Consider the following 20,430-nt stretch of genomic DNA (forward strand, 5'->3'; position numbering starts at 1 on the left):
CTGCTATTACTTTGGCTTCAGCCTTTTATGAGGCTCCTCTAATGTGTCAAATTCTTGCTTACCACAGTGGTTTTCTACCTGGAAAAGATTCCTACCACCTCTGGGCATAGTTTGCTACCTTGCTTTATTCAGACTTTTGCTCTTTACCTCAAATTACATCTATATATTTCGATTTCTTTTTTGTCTCTATCACTAAACAGCTCTGTCTTTTTCATTTATTGATGAATAGTTACTAGAAGGACAGGCACTCAGTACATGTTCGCTGACTGACTGACTGAAGAATGAATAATTATGTCCAAAATAGCACATGCCACATGGTTTTGGGAAATAATGACACAGTTAATGTGTTGCTCCAACTAGACTGTCACCAACAAGTGAGCATCTCAAGGGCACTGAGCCCTTCTCTCCTCTTTCTCTGGATTTTACATGGCAATAGTACCTGACACCTCGTGCTGCTCACTAAATATTTCTTAGAAAACCGAAAGCGTAACCAAAAAAAAATTTTAAACTACCTTAGCTATACACTAGTTGAATTTCGGAACATATAAAATCTAGTGGCTACTATTAAATGAGATTTAATGACAGTTTCATCCTGTACAATGTATCTAAACCTAGGTTTTGCTTACTGGAAAAATTTCCCCATAATTTCTCCACCTCACCTATTAGAAGTTTAAAATTTTATAGGAGGTACTTTTGTTGTTGTTGCTTCTTTCTGAATCAATCTCCTTCTTGGATAGTCAATATTATCCTGAAGTTATGATAAAGTTGGAGATGGGTTGAAATGTTACAGTGGCACAGAATTTCTGATCAACATTTAGTGACTTTCTTCTTTCAGCAAAGGAATGGAATCACAATATATTAGCACTAAATGTAATCTTTCTTGTTTTCTAATTCTAATATGCATTTTTAAATCTTTTGTGCAGAGAGAAAAAATGGAGACTTAATGAAGTTATTGGACCTGCCCACATATAACCAGATAGAGGATAAGATATATCAGTGGCAATAATTAAAAAGAAAGCTTGGAAAATATTTACTTGGCAAGTAGAATACAATTCTGGGAACAGATGGGTATTTCTTGGGCACGTACCAAAATTTATTTCAATGGCTTGAATCAACTCTCTGATTTAGATATTAGGTGGACACACCAAGACTCTGGAAGGAGCCCATGATATTCTTGAGTATCTAAAGAAGGTCTGAGCAGAGTCTGCACTTTCCGCCATAGCTTCTACACTGTCTGTCTTTAAGGAATGTTCTATGATGAAATAAAGTTACTTTGGAGAGTTTCTTTGCTGTTCTGATTGGTTTTTATTACTCCTTACTGGATTTATGATTTATTTGCGATAAGTTGATACATCTAATTTAGTTGTTGCCCGCAGAGTGGCAGACGGGCATGTAATTGTTTTTCTTTTAATTCTTTCATTATGAATTCAGCTGTAAAGTCCAGTCTTCTGGAGTATGTGTGTGTGTGTGCTTTGTTTGTTTGTTTGCTTTTTTTTTTTTTAAGTGTGGTTTTTGAATTGCATTTTTTCATTATTATACCACAATTTTTATTTATTTATTTTTATCTGAGAGTAGCTTTTCCATTTTGATTACGTAGTGAATGATGCTGGGTTGTACATTATCAGTTACAAAGATATACTATCCATGCTACTATTGGCTGCAGGTCTATCTCCTGACTGATGGCTTCTATTTGCTTCTTGGAGAAGAAATATGTGCTAAGTTGATGATTATAATTTGGATAATCTCTTTATATATCAGGTTATCTTAACAGATTAATGAATTTGTGATGTGTATCACACAAATTGGTTCAACTTTTATCAGATATACTTTTTGTACAACATAGGTTTTAATTAGTTAACTTTCAAGTTCAAAATAAAAGTGGTAATGTGCTCAATTATGAAAGAGAGCAAAAGCATTCCAAGAACTTTAAAATACATATCTCTCAGAGATAAAACTTACACATGATAAGAAGTATGTCTATTAAAAATTTATAAAAGATATGATGAAGATTTAGACCTGTAAGTTTGTATAACTTTCGATTGAAAGTCTTTGCATCTATTTCTCAGAACCCCAGGATTCTCTACAAACATGTCCTAATAAACCTATATTGCATCTTTCTCTTCATCAGTATTATCTTTTATGCAATGAGGCATCCTTAGGGAGCTTTAATTGCTATCTCTGAGCTACTTAAGGGAAATCTTGAAATAATTACCATGTATTTATGGGAATGAGAGATTCATTTATTTATTGCCTTTCTTCTTACAATCCCATAGCACTTGAGTCAAGAGACTAGCAGTATAAATATGCCCACTTATCTTTGCGGGAATTATTCCCTTCTACATCCCACCACCCACCTTCATCACACCACTCTGGGACTTTCTCTTACAAATTAAAACTAAAATGGGATTGCCACTCAAAAGCATACTGAATCTATCCTTTCTAAGTCAGTTTTGTTATATAGTAATGTATATGGAATATGATTTAATTTTACATTTAAGTTTTCATTGTAGGGCATGTGCACTCGGCAGAGAGAGAGAGAGAGAGAGAGAGAGAAAAGAGAAACCCTCACAGAGGGATGACCATGACAACAACTCTTCTCTTCCATTCTCCTCTAGAGATTTTATGCATGCACACGTACAGGTCTGGTGCGTTTCCCAAACTGCTGGTCCAGCATTCCAATCTCACAGTAAGCTATGTGGGATCCAGCTCCCTTAACCTCCATGCCACCTGCTGGCCTGTAAATTATTTAATTATTATTATTATTTTTTTAAGAAGTGGAACAAAAACTTTGACTCTAGATGGTGCAAGTTTGTAAGTACAGATCATTGGTGTCATATTTAGATGTGACTGGTCATATTTAGATGTCATTGTTAGAGTCGTAAAGCAGTTACTAGTTGATTATTTGGATGCTTATGTGAAATAAACTATTTCAAACTGGCAGACAGGTGCTGCAGAATATCTCATTACACCCATTAAATTGATCTATTTAAATGCTTCCCACTATTTCATAGTGCTATGCATCCTTTTCCTTTTCATATACTTTAATTTAGTTATATATACACAATAATATGTGAGCAAGACACATAGGCATACATGAAAAAAAACACATAATTTGAAGTATCAAAGGGAGAAAATAAATATCTGATACCTTTTTTTTTTTTTTGGAGAGGTTTTTTTGCTATAGGGCACATGCACTTGCAAGAGATACAGAGAGAGACAGAGAGACAGAAAATGAGAAATCATCCCCCAAGGGGGATGGCCTAACTGCAAGCCCTTCTCCTCCTTTCTCCTCTCAGGATCTTGGGCATGCACACACACGCGCCTGGCATGAGTTTAAGCCATTGGGTCCGAGACTAGAACCATGGTCGACTACATGGGAGTCCAGAGACATAGCCACTATGCTAACTGCTGGTCCCAATATCTGCTTCCCACTATTTCATAGTGCTATGCATCCTTTTCCTTTTCATATACTTTAATTTAGTTATATATACACAATAATATGTGAGCAAGACACATAGGCATACATGAAAAAAAACACATAATTTGAAGTATCAAAGGGAGAAAATAAATATCTGATACCTTTTTTTTTTTTTTGGAGAGGTTTTTTTGCTATAGGGCACATGCACTTGCAAGAGATACAGAGAGAGACAGAGAGACAGAAAACGAGAAATCACCCCCCAAGGGGGATGGCCTAACTGCAAGCCCTTCTCCTCCTTTCTCCTCTCAGGATCTTGGGCATGCACACACACGCGCCTGGCATGAGTTTAAGCCATTGGGTCCGAGACTAGAACCATGGTTGACTACATGGGAGTCCAGAGACATAGCCACTATGCTAACTGCTGGTCCCAATATCTGATACTTTTAAACCTTTAAATTCATTATTGGACACACAGTTGTAGATATTTCACACATAAACACACATAGAAGAACTTCAACATCATATTTAGATTGCTATTTAAAATAATCTATGAAGGTTCATAAACCAACTGTAAAATTATCTCTAGCTTGCCAGAGAGATATAAAACAGAGGGAATAACTTTAAGTGTTCATGTTAAATCAATTACAAAGAAGTTGAAAAATATAAAAGAAATAATTAACGTTATTTCTTTTCACTGTCTCTCTACATCCCTCTTTTAAATTACAATTTTTACTAGGTATATGGCATAACTAGCTAGCTCTTTCCAAATGTTACATTTTAGGTGTAATTTATTTCCCTCTATCCAAGTATGTTCCCATTTTAAAGATTAGTATTTTATAATAAAGTAAAAGTGGACACAAAGTAATCTATTTTTTGGAGTATACGACTAATTTTGGATATTTTAGAAACTTCCTTTTAAAGAAATCACCTTACTCCCATTATTTCTATGAAAACTAGACATATACTTCAGATGTTATAAACCTTCTTTTCTTTTTATATAAATTATAATGATTTATTTCTAATTTTGTAGGTGGGTTCCATATGAAACTTATTGTTAAAAGTTTTAATCCAGGGCTGGCAGGTGGCATGGTGATTAAGGTGCTGGATTCCCATGGGCTGACAGCAGTTTGAGTATCGGACCTGGAGGCTTGCTATCTCACTTTCCCTTTCTGTATCTCTTTGGTCAAATTTTTAAAAATGCAATTAAATAAATAAATTACATAAAAACATTTTACTCCAGAGAAAGCATTCTATATAAAAGTTATTTCTAACCAGAAGTATATTGCCTTATGACAAAATATTGAAAATGTTCCTTCTATTAATACTGAAATTTAAGGAAAAAAATTAGAAAAAGATGTAACTTTACTTTTGGTTCATTCGCTTAAGTTAAATTAGTAATGGTTTGCAGGTAAAATGATCTGAAAGTTGTTTGGTGACCAGTGCAAACTCAGATAATGTCATCACCTAGTATACACTCTCAAGAAGTGATATCAAAAGATGATGTCTAAACTAAGTTATGTTACTTTTAATGACTATGGTATTGTTATTAAGCTTTTTTCTTTCCCCCAAAGGAATTGAGGTAGATAGACATATAAAATAATGAAGAAAATCAGTAACTTACTTTTTGTGACAACACCTTCTAGTCGAATGATATTTGGGTGGTCAAATTGACCCATGATACTGGCTTCTCTTAGAAAATCTCTTCTTTGTCTATCCATGTGGCCACCTTTCAAAGTTTTGATGGCAACTGGGATCTCTCTTTTTCCAGGTGTCTTCAAACGCCCACTACAGACTTCTCCAAATTCACCTTAAAATATGAACAAAAGCACATGATGGTTTATACAGAATACTTAAATTTCAGAAAAATTAAATTGTAATGAGTGACATCTCTTTTTCAAAAAAGATGATGACTCTCAAGCATGTTTTTTTCAGATGAAGATTTCTTAAAAATGAAGTTTGTGAGGACAATATGCTTGATCTGCAAAATTTATAATGAATAATAGAATGCATTTTCATCAGCTATACCACAGGAACTACCACTCACAGATATTTCTTATCTACTGAGAAGATAATGACTAGCAGAATGGTTGAAGGTAATGTAATTCTATAGAAAAGCAGTCACTGCATAACATTTCCTGTTCCTGGTGTCAATATTGATATATGGAGCAAATGCCTGCTCTTTTCAGGGAATCCATCAAGTACATTAAGTTGATCTGATTCCCTAGGTCATATGTCTGGCTTCACTGACCATTAGAAATCAATGTTAGGGTCGATTGGTATAGGAATATGTTGAAAAAGCTTGTACCCGAATCAACTATAACAAGTGATTTTATAGACTCCATTGGGTAGGTTAAATTATAGCCACATATTCATCAAGCATTTTCTACTTACATAAACAAGTACTGTAGTGCTGTCAATTTCAAAGAAGTAATAGACTTGCTCTCTGTTCTTAGGAGCTAATAATCTAGTAGGAGAATTTAGAGGAACATAAATGAAATAACTTAAAATCTTGAAAACAAATCCCTGTAAATACTACAATTGTTAAGGACAGTGGGGACTAGGAGACTTCCTGAAGGAGATGAGACTTATCCCAGATTTCAAATGATAGATCTGGACCTGGATCTGGATATCCAGGAGAAGCAGGTACATTCATGAGAGAAGTGTATGGAGGAAGTGAGGGGAATGAAAACAAAGTTTCAAAGTTCAGAACCATGGACACAGGGCAGCAAGGAGACAGAAAAGTTTATTATGGGATAAGCTATCTGCCTTCTCAGTGTGATGCAATAAATTTTTCAAAGGTTGAAATTCTAGATTCTTAATTTTTCTAAGGCTGTTTATCTGCATTTACTTAAGAACATGATATTTAATCCCTAAGTTATTCATATATAAAGTGAGTATACTAAAGGCTTCTATAAATCTGTAATGTCCTTTGGGATGATCAAAAGTGAGGTGGTCAGTCAGTTAGAAGTTCTAGCCAACTAATATATGCAATATATGTTCAAGTGTAGAGGATAAAATTACATTTTCTCAGAACCATAGATTTCAATTATCCATACTTTCTTTGAACCAATTCATCATAGTCAAGTAAATGCTGACTATACATGAATATTAACCAACTTCTGATGCAGATACTAAATTTTTTTAAGTTATTCTTTTTTGAATAACTAGGAAAGAAGCAAGAAAAAACTTAGTTTCTTAAAAATTATGTGTACACATGTACTGTCTGTTGATATGTGTATAGTATCTTTAACTGTGCTGGCGTGCAGTGCGTTCATGCTGGGAACCTTCATTTTACAAGCTGTGTTGATGTACAGTGATTAAATGTATAAACTACATTTAAAAATAAAAATTATGTGTACCCATGTCTATTAGAAATAGAAAGCAATCTTACAAGAGAGTTTTTTTGATGTATAGCAAAGGAATAAGAAAAAAAATGGCTAGACCATAGTATACAGAAAATTCAGTGTATGTGATATTCAGGTTTTACAAATCTGTCATAAATTTAATGACATACTCAACTATTGAAAGTTATAAGTACTTCCACAGAAAAAAAGATGTTGTAATTTTTCACTTACCTTGGAATAATGTTTCTGATTTCTAAAATATTTCTTTTGTGCCTAAAAAAATACAACTGCTAGAAATTTTCAACATTTTTCTTCTGAGTCTTTGAAACTGAAAAGAAAATGTGTATATGTGTTTAAACTAATGTCTGATGTATCCAAACATATGAAGATACTTGAGCTGTATCCTCAGTTCACTGTGGTTTGTTCTAATGAATATCTAGGTAAGAAAAATATTTCTTTTTTCTTTCCTTTGCTTTAACTGCTAGTACATGTAAAGATTCGACAGTATTTTAAAACTTCACACCTACCATAATCCATGGAGTTTTTCTGTTCATGTTTCATAAAAATTCAAATAAACTTTTGAATATAATAAAATAAATGAGACCTCCGTTTCTATTTTATCAAGACAGACATAGCGGTAATTTTCTTTGGGTTTCTGTTGTCTGAAATTCATGTATCTTATTAACACCAGGCAGGTGTTTTCCTCATGTCAAGCTTTGCATGATCAAGCTGTTATCACACTTATTTCAGTGGCACTAAATATGGCTGCTTCAATTAAGATCTGAGACTCATAGAGCGTTCTTTAGACAAAGTCCAAAAGCTCAGTCACAGAATGTATTAAAATCCTTTTCCATAGAGGCCTGACTGTATCAGATTTTTATGGCATATAGGAAAAGATATTTTAAATTAAATGCATAAGTTTGGGTATGACCAAAGATTGATTCATTATGTGATTGCCCTTGAAGCAAGATTGGATGCCCTATACACATAACCATACAAGAAATCATTCCTAAGTAAAATCTGTGAATGTTTATATAGCTTAGTTAGTCCATAATTAACTCACTGACCATAGGAATATAGAATTAACTACTTCGTTTTTCTTCTTCAATGCATAATTACAATAATTATTATAAATCTATACAGTTTTTATCATGTGCCAGGTCTAAGAATATAATATATATTTTAATCTTTTTTTTTTTTTTCCGGAGAGGTTTTTGCTACAGGGCTCGTGTGCTCACCAGAGAGACAGAGAGAAAGAAAGCAAGAAATCACCCCTCAGCGGGGATGGCCATGCCACAATCCCTTCTCCTCTATTTTTTTTTTTTTAGGTTTTTGCTATAGGGCATGTGCGCTCAGCAGACAGACAGAGAGAGACAGAGAAACAGAAAGCGAGAAATCACCCCCCAGGGGGGGATGGCCACACCGCAATCTCTTCTCCTCCACTCTCCTCTCGGGATCTTGGGCATGCACGCACACGTGCCCAGCGTGAATTTTAAGCCACCGGGTCCGGGATGCGGACCACGGTGGACTACATGGAGTCCAGTGACATAGCCATTACACTAACTGCTGGTCCCAAGAAATCACCCTGGCGGGGGTGGGGGGCCTCAATCCCTTCTCCTCCATTCTCTTGGGATCTTGGACACCCATGCACACATGCCTGGCATGAGTTTAAGCCACCAGGTCTGGGACTCAAACCCCATTGAACTGCATGGAAATCCAGCAACATAGATGTTACGCCAACTGCTGCTCCCCCTTCTCCTCTAGTCTCCTCTCAGGATCTTGGGCACACACGCAGATGCACCTGGCATGAGTTTAAGCCACCAGGTCCAGGACTCGAACTGCGGTTGACTACATGGGAGTCCAGGGACATGGCCATTATGCTAAATACTGGTCCTTTATATATATATTTTTTTGAGAGATTTTTTGCTATAGGGTGTGTGCACTTGCCAGAAAGACAGAGACAGGGAGCTAGAAAGCAAGAAATAACACCTAGGGGGGATGGCCACACTGCAATCCCTTCTCCTCCATTCTCCTCTTGAGATCTTGGGCATGCACGCACATGTGCCCAGCATGAGTTTAAGCCACTGGGCCCAGGACTCAAACCATAATCGGCTACATGGAAGTTCAGTGACATAGCCATTATGCTAACTGCTGGTCCCCCCTATATATTTTAATCTTCACAACCTTTGAGGTATATCCCAGTATTACCCTTCTCTATAGATGAGGAAGATGAGGTGCGTGGGCTGAGTAACTTGTCTGTGGCAACACAACTGGGACATGTTTGGTCCCAGGCTATCTGGTTCTAGAGTCAGGACATGGTAGAGCTGTTGTTTGGTCCCAGGCTATCTGGTTCTAGAGTCCGTACTTGCAACCACTCTGCTGTCTGGATTGTTTATGGCTGTGACTGTCTTCTTGTGTTGATATGCTAAATTCTCAATGACAACGATTATGTCTTCAAACCAACTACTTCATAGTGTTCAAACACATCACCTGGATGTGGACAAGTGTACAAAATAATAAATCATATCCTAGGAATCCTTGAATATCAAGTGGAAATTAAGACCTAGTTCAAAATATATGCTAGATGGTCTAGAAAAATCACTACAGTGTATCTAACTTCAAAGTGCAAAGAAAATTGTATCTAGGATAATTGATCTTCTGCCATTGGTAGCCCATTCTCTAACTAACAACCCCATCTATCTCCCTAGATGTTGGTAAAAAACTTTTCTGAACAAGCAATTTCGTTGTATAATATGCAGTGTCATATTAAAACATCAATTAGTGTTGGATTTTCCACCATTTCCACATATAATTTAACTAAAACTGTGAGAGGATGGTGAGAGCATTGAGGGATAAACCATCTTGAAGGACTCTCATATCATGATTTCTTGGAGGCTTTCCAAAATACTACTCTTCACATTCGTAGATTCTGGTATGCCCCCACCTTCAACCTATTGAAAGTTGCTGAGGTGAACAGCCATGCTTTTGATTTTATATATTTTTTAATGATTTCTCTCAGTTGTGATGAAATGTTTCTTTCCTGATATTTGCTATATCTCTCCAACAGGACTGTCCATAAATTGTCTCCCTTCCACTCCTGTTTTCACCCTCAGTCCTTCTCCATGTGGATGGCTCCTTCTTCACAGAAAAGGCAAAGCCTTGATGTCCTTCCTTCAGAAAACTTTCCTTGACTAACCCTTTTAATTTAGTTCACCAATACACACAGGTCCTTTTAACTGGAAAGAAAAAGAAAAAAAAGAAGCTGGCCTAGATTTCAGAGACAAGCTACTTTATTTTTCTGTTGGATATAATACAACCTCAGACCAGACTACTCTAAGACCAAGATAAAATAATACAGAGCCATGTCACTTCATAATTTCATCTAAACTCAGACTAAAGCAAGGTTGCTATGCCACCTAAAAATACCGAACATTCTCGGGTACCTGTTTAAAATGAATGCTACCTAAAAAACAAATAAACAACAAAATTATAATTTAATTTTTGCTCTAGTTTCACCTTACTATAGCTAAAATTCATGAATATTTTATAATGTAAGTCCTAAAATAAAGTTCATTGTTATGTGGTTCTTTGATAGCTGAGGGTACCCGAGAGGAACACAAATAGTTCTATTGGAAGTTCCTATCCTTGCTCTGCTCCTGCAGATATGTTCTGCTAGCCAAGCCATCCTCCTTATTAAATAGATCAGGTGCAATTCATTTTCATCCCTGAGTAGCAGGTTTCAGTTCGCTGGCAACCTGTGGGATGATTCAGAAAAGCCAATCACATCCTATTGAAGGAATCAGGGGGTACTCCATCCCTCTTGATACTGCAAAGCCTGCCACCCACACTCATAGTTGTTCACTCTGGTCCCAGGCATAACTACCATGTGACCTGGCATCATGTCTTCCTCACCTGAGCTGTGATTATATGCATTTAATAAACACATATCAATCATATGCATTTAATGAACATATCAATCATGTGTGTTCAATGGAGGGCATTGTACACTTAGCCATCCCCCTAACCCTAGGGCTGAAATCCCTCCTTTACCAACAGGGTGAATAGGAGGTGATTAAAACAGAAATCTGGGGAGCTACGCCACAAGATTACAAAATAGGTGGTCACCCGTTCATATTTGCCTACAAGACTTTTGTGCTTGAGCGTAAAAGACATTAGTGAGTCTTCAGTGGCCTATGAGTCTGCTGGCATTGATCTTGGCAGTAAACCAGAGAGCTATCTTGTAACTCAACTTCAGCCCCATTCCTGTGGCCCACACAAGAGCCACGAGGGACATGCACTTATATATGTCAGCAGGACAGGCTTACTGGGCTCTTTTCTACAGCAGATCCTGAAGGGACTCTGAAGTTTGACTCTATCCTCCTTGGCTGTAGTCTGGGATCAAACCCAATGGCAAAGGGAACTGCTGGGAGACTAGCCTACTTGTGCTAGGGGAACAGGCTTGCCAATTTCCATTCCTCAATATATCCTGAAATCAATCTCATTTATGATGGCATTATAAAATAGGAAAGAGTAAATTTCACCAAAGAGGCAAAGGAATCATACTGAAAACTACAGAACATTGATTTTAAAAATAGTAGACAACAAAAATAAATGAAAAAATATCTTGTGTTCATGGATTAGAAGAATTAATATTGATAAAATGGTCATACTACTCAAATCAATCTACAGATGCAATACAATCCCTATTCCAGTGTAATTTTTCATGGAAATAGAACAGTCCTAAAGTTTATGTAAAACTACTTAAAACTTCAAATAGTAAAGCAATCTTTACCAAAAAGAACAAAGCTGAATGCATCACATTATTTAACTTCAAAATCAATTACAGAGCTATAGTAATCAAAACATGGTACTAGCATAAATACACAATGATGTATGGGATAAAAGAGACCCCAAAATAAAGCTACATACTTACAGCCTATGTATGTAATGTATATGTGCATGAATTTAAAGAAACGGGGATTTGAAAGATTGCTCAGGCTGGTCTCAAAATTGTGATTCTCCTGCTTCAACCTCCCAGATAACTTGGCTTACAGGTGTGCACCACTGTGCCCACATTCAACTGATTTTTAACAAAGGTACCAGGGACACAAAATGGTGAAAGAAAAATCTCTTTGATAAAAGATATTGAGAAAACTGCGTATCTACTTGTAGAAGAATGAAACTGAGACTTTATATCATACCATATGCAAAAATCAACTCAAAATGAATTGAAGCAGGGACCAGCAGTTAGCGTAATGGCTATGTCACTGGACTCCCATGTAGTCGACCACAGTTCATCTCCTGGACCCGGTGGCTTAAAACTCACGCCGGGCATGTGTGCGTGCGTGTGTGCCCAAGATTCTGAGAGGAGAATGGAGGAGAAGGGATTGCAGTGTGGCCACGTCCCCTGGGGGTGATTTCTCGGTTTCTGTTTCTCTGTCTCTGTCTTGCGAGTGTACGCTCTCTATAGCAAAAACCTCTCCAAAAAAAAGAAAAGAATTGAAGCATTAAAGATAGGATTTGAAACTGTAAAACTACTAGAAGAAAATAAAAGGAAACAAAAGGAAACCATTCCTCAAACATGGCAAGATTTCTTAGATATAACCCCAAAAGCACAGGCAATAAAAGTGGAAATAAACAAAATAAATTGTGTCAAACTAAAAAGCCTCCGCACAGCAAAGCAAAGTGAAGAGGCAACCCACAGATTGAGTTTGCAAACCATCCAAGTAATAAAGGTCTAACATCCAAAAGCATACAAGTAACTTGAATTAATAGCAAGAAAGCTAGAAGACTAATTTTAAAAAGGGCAAAGGACCTAAACAAACATTCCTCAAAATAAGACATAAGGATCAGCTCAATAGTGCAATGGCTAGAAACTGCTCAGAGGAAGCTAGATCCTAATGGCTGACCAGGTTTTGAGTCCCAGTCTCTCAGCTTGTAAATCACACGGGTGTGTGGTGTACACATGCCCAGATTTCTGACAGGATGGAGAACTGGAGGAAAAAGGATTGCATGATCAGGTCCTATTGGGGGTGTTTCTCTCTCATGCTCATGTGCCCTCTAGCCTTAAAAACAAAAACAAAGAAGACATATAAATGGCCAACAAATAAATGAGAAAATGCTCATCATCACTAATCATTTTGGAAGTCCAAGTGAAATCACAGTGAGATATTACGTCATACCTGTTGGAATGACTGTTGTAAAAAAGATGGAAGATAAATGTTGGTGAAGTTGTCAAGAAAGGAAACCCCTCTGCACTGTTGCTAATGTAATTAATGCAGCCATTGTGGTAAACAGTGTGGAGGTTCCTGAGAAAACTGAAAATAGAAAACCCACATGACCCACCAATTCCACTTCTGGGTATACAGCCAAAGGAATTGAAATCATTATGCTGAAGAGTTATCTGTTTTTCCACATTCACTGCAGCATCCTTAAAAACAGGTAAGGTCTGGAAGTAATCTTTCTATCCATCATTAGATAAATGAATAAAGAAAATGTGCATATTCACATAATGACTTACAATAAAATCTTAAAAAAATGAAGGAAATCCTGTCATTTGTGACAAAACAAATCAAGTTGGAGGACATTCTTCTAACGGAAATAAGTCAGACACAGAAAGATAAACATTGCATAATCTTGCTTATATGTATTATGTAAAAATAAAAATGGTGAAATAATAGAGAGAGAAAGTAGAATGGTGGTTACTTGAGGGTTGAGAAGGGGACTGCAGAAGGAAAAGAGATGCTGGTCAAAGGATACAAAGCTTCAGTTAGACAGGAGGAATAAACTTTAATGATCACAGGAAGATGACTATAATAAATGATATTGCATTATGTATTTCGAAATTACTCAAAGCGCCAATTTTAAATGTTTTCACCAGAAAAAAGTAGGGTGATAAGTTTTAAAATTAGCTTTATGTAATGATTCACAATATAAAAATATATCAAAATATCACATTTTATATATATATATATTAATTACCAATTAAAAATAATAGAAAGGGGCTGGCAGGTGGCATGTTGGTTAAAGGCGCTGGACTCCCACATGGCTGACCACAGTTCAAGTCCTGGACCTGGTAGCTTGCTTTCTCTCTCTCTTTCTCTCTTTCTCTCTCTCTCATATGTGTGTCTCTCACTCTAGCCAAATGAAAAGAAAATAACAATATTGATAAATAAAATAAAGGACATAGTTCTTTTTTTTTTTTTTTTTTTTTTTTTGGGGTTTTTTCTAGTGTGTGAGAGATTTTTGCTATAGGGCGCATACGCTGGCCGGACAGACAGAGACAAACAGAGAGAGAGAAAGCGAGAAATCACCCCCCAGGGGGGATGGTCACACCACAATCCCTCCTCCTCCATTCTCCTCTCGGGATCTTGGGCACGCATGCACACGTGCCCGGCGTGAGTTTTAAGCCACGGGGTCCGGGACGCGAACCGTGGTAGACTACGTGGGAGTCCAGCGACATAGCCATTATGCTAACTGCTAGTTCCCAAGGACATAATTCTTTAAAAATAATAATAATAGAAAAAAATCTATATATATAGAATTGCCTTTGATCTCTGATAGCATCCAATCTATAGTAAATCTCTATTTCTTTAGACGCTACCAAATTACCCAATCAAAGCTTAACTTCTATTGCAGATTCTTTTGAATTCTCTCTTCCTGGAAAAACTATAGTTTTCATGGTGTGATTTTCTTTGCTTAAATAAACAAGAATCCCAATTTGTACAACTATAGTGTGTTCCTGGTAAAATCTGACTTGGCAGCACTAGTATATTTATTGTATAACAGTGGATTATCTGAAATTTTCTTTGAATTTCTTTTAAATGTGTTTACTCATTTATTAATAGTCTCTCCCTTTCAACACTTCCCCGTCAACTATAATCTAAATCATGAAGGCATGGGCCTCGATTGACTCTATTTTCTGTTGTATTTACATTGTGTATTAAATAATAAATACCTCTATACTATATGCTGTGTGAGCAATAACAACAAAATAAATGAGAGAAAAAAATATAATAAACAAAAATGCCTCTCTTATCTGCATTTTGGGGTATCTTAGAGTAGAGGTGAAGGTCAGGGAATTTTCTAATATGGTAACATTTAAAAAAATGTACTCTTCTGCTTTCCTTTTATTGTACAGAGCTAGGAGATGCCTCAATACATCCTGTCTTCATTTTTGCCTTTTATTTTTAAAATTAACTACACAAAATACCTTTTCTCCTCAGAATTTAAAGTCAATTGGATAAATATTTTTAAGTGTCATATAAAGAAGGAGTTAAAAAAAGCAAAGCAAAGAAAAAAACATAACTAGATTTTCAATAAGTTCTAGAGGATAAATTAGTCTTGAGGTCTTAATAAATTCCATTATTATTAGTGTTATCAGAATCATCACCTGCAAACTGTATTCACTGCCTGCTATTTAAGAAAGAAATGCCAGTTTATATACTGATGACTAATTTTCTCTGATTGCATCCTGGTACAGTATACCTTTTATATATGAAAGAGAAAAATATTTTAAAGAACAGTTATAATCAAGCATTAGTTGAATTGATATTTTTAATGCTTTAGATTCAACTTCACAGAAAAATTTAAAATGACATAGGGTGCCTCATGCTTAACAAGGCTTATAAGCAGCAGTAGGCTAATATGGAGCAAAACAAGATCCCAGATGTGAGGGTGTTTCATGTTTCTGGCTTCACTAGTTTGTTTTGTGGCATTTGGGGAAGTTGATTTACTATTTCTTGCTTTAGAGTTATTGTGGATGGCTTAAATACCTACCACCTATCTACTTCTCGAGAAAGAAAGATTAATGTATAAATATTGTCAAGCTATTGGAGTCTTAGAAAAGTTCCATGTAACCACTGAATCTTTTTTTTTTTTTTTTTGGGGAGAAATTTTTGCTATAGGGGGGGTGCGCTCGCCAGACAGACAGAGAGAGATAGAGAGAGAGAAAGCGAGAAATCACCCCCCAGGGGGATGGCCACGCCGCAATCCCTTCTCCTCCATTCTCCTCTCGGGATCTTGGGCACGCATGCACACGCGTCCAGCATGAGTTTTAAGCCACTGGGTCCGGGATGTGAACCACGACCGACCACGTGGTAGTCCAGCAACATAGCCTTATGCTAAACTGCTGGTCCCACCACTGAATCTTTTAAAAGACAACCGAGTACTTTAAAATTATAAAGGATATGTTAAGATATGTTAAGAATGCTACTCTGAATATCCTTCATTGCTAGGTCTGTAAAATCGAGGCTGGGAAGTGGGATTTCTTTTAGATTTGTGAATGAATTCTTTAAGTTCCTTATCAAATGGTGATTAAGGATATTTTGAATAAAGTAGCACATTATCATTTTGTTTTCATACCAATATTCCTTTATTCTTTAGGGCAAATATTTATTCTTTTCTGCCACATGCTCCCAAATTCTGCACTGTCCTCAAGGAGATTACAATTTTCTCTACTTCTAAAATCACAAAGTCCAGTAAACTATTACTCATAATGTTTCAACTTTTCAAACTGATGCCTCCCCCTCCAACACCTTTTTTAATCTAGTGTATTAGTCTCTACCAGATGGCTTCTCATATCACCTGTTTTCTTGCCTCAAGGTATATTGAAAAAGCTCCTCTTTATATTAAAAAATTTGCATTTCAAAGCTAGCTCTATTTGATGCTCTATCAAAATTGATTTTTTATTCTGCCATCAGAAGAATAGAAATCAAAACTAATAAGAAAATCTTTGTGGCCCAGGGAAAATTACTCAATTTCTTTAAGTCTCACAGTTTCCTTCATCTATAAAATATGACTGTCTGCTTTGCAGTTCTAGGCAGTAAAAGTACATAAAACACCTGGCACTGTCTCTGGCAGCTTCTATTATTATTATGACCATCCACTTCACTTACCCTTTGGCCACACAGTCCCTGCAACTGAAACCTAGAACTATTTCAACCATCTGCCAGTCTCTCCTCCAGCAACAGACTGCAAAGCACTCTCGGAGAATTCGATGGCAGTGTTACTGGCAATGTATGGTTCTTTTCTCAGGCGTATTCTCCTTTCAGTATATATACTCTCTCACACTAATGTCCATCCCCATCACCAACTATGTCCTTTAGGGTGTTAAGTCCTAAATCCACATTTGTACCTTGGACTTCTCTCTCGATTCTTGTACTTGAATGAACATCTCAAAGTATAGGGACTAAGTTATCACCGTCCCCTGTATTAGTCTGCTCTAGCTGCCATGACAGAAATACCATAGGTTGGATAGCTTAAACAACAAAAACGCATTTCTCACAGCTCTAAAATTTGGGGGTCTAACATTGGTACTGGCTGATTTTTCTTTTGAGGTTCTCTTCCTGGCTCCCAGGCAGGTGTGTTCTCCCTGTGTCCTTACATGACCTTGCTGGGTGTATGCCTATGAACAGAGGAAGATCTCTCTTTTCTTCATTGTATAAAGCCATCAATCCTATGCCATGCCTCATTTAGTCCTCATTACCTCCTAAAATTCCTATCTCCAAAGATAGTCACACTGAAAGTCAGAGCTTCAACACATGAATTTAGGGGGAATGCAATTCAATCCATAACATATCATAGACCCCACTGTACCTTTTTCATCTCTTTAGTTACAGCTGTGGTTGGTTGAATAATGGGTCCCCAAAGAGGTTCACATTCTAATCCACAAAAATCTGTCAACGTGTTCCTTCATTTAGTAAAAAGAACTTTCCTAATGTATTAAGTTAACAATCTTGAAATACAAAGATTATTTTGTATTACCTAAAATGGGCCCAGTGTAATCATAATGGTCCTTATAAGAGGGAGGTCAAGAGGCACACTCAGAGAAGGAGGTAAGGTGATGAAAGCCGAGGAAAGACATATTTAACGATGCTATGCTGTTGACTCTGAAGACTGAGAAGGAGCCATCTGCCAAAGTTTAGAAGTTGGAAAAGGCAAGACAACCTCTGAAGAAATCAACCTCCTGCCTTTAGCCCAGTGATAGATAGATTATATATATGTGAGTGAGTGTGTGTGTGTGTGTGTGTATAATTTAACTTCTGACTTTAAGAACTGTATTTCTGTGGCCAGCAGGTTGTATAGATTTCCACATGACCATCTGTGGTTTCGGTCCCAGACCTGGTGCCTTGCTTTCCCACTTTCTCTCTCTGGTGAGCTGATGTGCCTTATTGTGAATTTAAAAAGTAATAATAATAAATAAAATTAAATAATTATTTTTTAAATAACTGCCTTTTAAAAAATCCACTAAGTTGTAGTAATACATGAATGTCACTTAGCACAAGGCTGGGAAAAAGCGAATTCTCAAATATTAATGTCCAGTTTAGGCTGAATAATATCCTTCTTTTAAGTATGATTTCTCAATCCTCTCTAATGTTCCCTAATGTATTTTTCTATTAACAACATTTAATTTTTCCCATTAATTATAATTCTCTGGTCATTATCTCTCTCACCACACTAACAGTTTTGAGAACAGAATGAGACTAGCAGATGGTATGAGGATTAGGTTGATGGACTCCCCCATGGCCAACTGTGGTTCGAATCCTGAACCTGGTGGCTTCAAACTCATGTCAGTTGTGTGTGCATGCATTCCCAAAATCTTGAGAGGAGAATGGAGAAGGGATCGTGGCATGGCCATGCCCCCTGGGGGGTGATTCTTGCTTTCTGTCTGTCTCTCTTTGTGTCTCTGGTGAGAGCATGCATCCTATAGCAAAAATCTCTTTCTCTAAAAAATAATTTTCATTGAGGACAGAAATTTTGTCTTCTCTCCTCCCCCCTGAAGGTTCGTGCAATTGCTAGAAAGAGACAGAGAGAGAAGGTGAGAAATCACACCCCCCCAGAAATGGCCACACTATAATCTCTTTTCCTCCATTCTCCTTTTGAGTTTTAGAATTTTGTCTTCTTCTAGATTCTCTACTATTTAGCTGAGTGAACAGCCGGGTAACTAATGTTATTGTATGTGTGATTGCCCTCATGACAGGCACTGGCAGAAGTATTTAGTCATCTGTGTAATAGCAGGCGCTAAACATTTCTGAGAGTGACTTGAGAGGGCAACCATCAGAGTATCTTTTACCCCAGTATGTGGAAATTCTTGAACCAACTCAAATAAGACATACTGAAATTTAGTTAGACAATAAAAACAATCAGTATTTGCAAGGTAAGACTTGTGTTTATACAGTCATGACTAAGAGAAGTTAGTGAACTGTTAACACTAATGGTCAAAAACTTTAAAAAATGGGAGAAAAACAACTTTCCAAAAATACAAATATAATTATATTCTTTGAAAAAGTCAATGAGTGTCCTGAATTACTATTAAATATGATATTTTATGTGTCTTTAAAATCAATTGTTTGCATAGCTTTAATATACTATAGGTTTATAAATAATACTATATTATTAGATCATTTTATCTTAAAGAAAATATATTCATACATAATCACTAATACCTCTTTAAATTAAACCATGATTCAGAACTGTAGACATTTTAATGTGATTTTATATATTCTCTAGGGATAATAACAGGCAGATGTTCTAATAGAATAATAAATATGAAAAAGTTTATTATTGTCCTCTAAAGTTCTATTGTTGCTAATATAAACCTTATTATTCTAGGTAAAATTTCATTTAGTCAGTTTGGTTTCTCACAAGACATTCACCATACTTTAAAAAACAGTTTATGCTTTATCATTTTATTCATTAAAATTATTTTTCACTGAGTCTTAGATTATAATGTCATTTTTAAAGGTTTCTGCTATATATGTGTGTGTGTGAGAGAGAGAGAGAGAGAGGGGTGACCACGTGACAATCACTTCTCTGTTCTGGGATTTGGGGCACACACACATACACACACCAGCATGATTTGAACCATAGTTGACTCTGTGGGAGTCTAGCACCTTAACCACCATGCCATTACTGGCTTCTGCAATACATTTTTAAAGCTTATTTGTTTCTTCCATGAATGAAGGAGAGAGGGGGGAGGGAGAAAGAAAGAAAGAGTTACCCCGAATAGTGTCACACTGTGATCCACCTCCAGCGTCATGATCTAGATTGTGGGCATGGCACTCAGTGTACTCAAGGAGCTCTCCAGACCTGAGCTCAGAACCTTCCCATGTGGTCAGCCTCACATAACATTGTGCTTTACCACCACACCCTGGTCAAGCCCCATGCAATACCATTATTACATATGCTCCATTTAGGAAAGAATGCTGCTGATTAAACTACAAAGGCTGTTCATTATAAGCAATCCAAACCCAATGATGTTAAAACAAGAGAAAAATGCGTTGTAGGATTAATAAAATGTGTTGTGGACATTTTTGTTAGGCTTGAAATATGATTGAATAAAAATTATTTCATCACTTTTTTTACTTTGCTTCAATAAGATGATTATAACTATTTATTGTTTAGTTACTATAATTGATCAAAATTTTAAATTCAAATATTAGCTCTATAAGGACTCATATGACATTCAATGAAAAAAGCAGGTTTTAAATAATTTACAGAGGCCCAGACTATAACGTGGTAGTTGAGACAGATCCCACATGGAAGAATGTGTGGTTCAAGTCCTAGAGCCCAAAAGTCCCAAAAAGAGGAAAAAATGGAGGAGAAGGGATTGCAATGTGACCATTTGTCTCTATTTCTCTCTGGTGGTGACCACACAAGTTCTCTGGG

At 36.4% G+C, this 20,430-nt stretch overlaps 1 protein-coding gene across 1 annotated transcript in view; it reads right to left on the minus strand.

Moving 5' to 3' along the window:
- EPHA6 (EPH receptor A6) overlaps nucleotides 1-20,430 on the minus strand; it is a 983,118-nt gene that overhangs the window by 229,641 nt on the left and 733,047 nt on the right. The window contains exon 12 of the mRNA XM_027769481.1: nucleotides 5,040-5,225. Coding sequence (XP_027625282.1) covers nucleotides 5,040-5,225 — 186 coding nt within the window. The remainder of the gene's footprint in view (nucleotides 1-5,039; nucleotides 5,226-20,430) is intronic.

This window comes from Tupaia chinensis, unplaced genomic scaffold, assembly GCF_000334495.1.
Source record: "Tupaia chinensis unplaced genomic scaffold, TupChi_1.0 Scaffold149851_1, whole genome shotgun sequence".
Classification (NCBI taxonomy): Eukaryota; Metazoa; Chordata; class Mammalia; order Scandentia; family Tupaiidae; genus Tupaia; species Tupaia belangeri.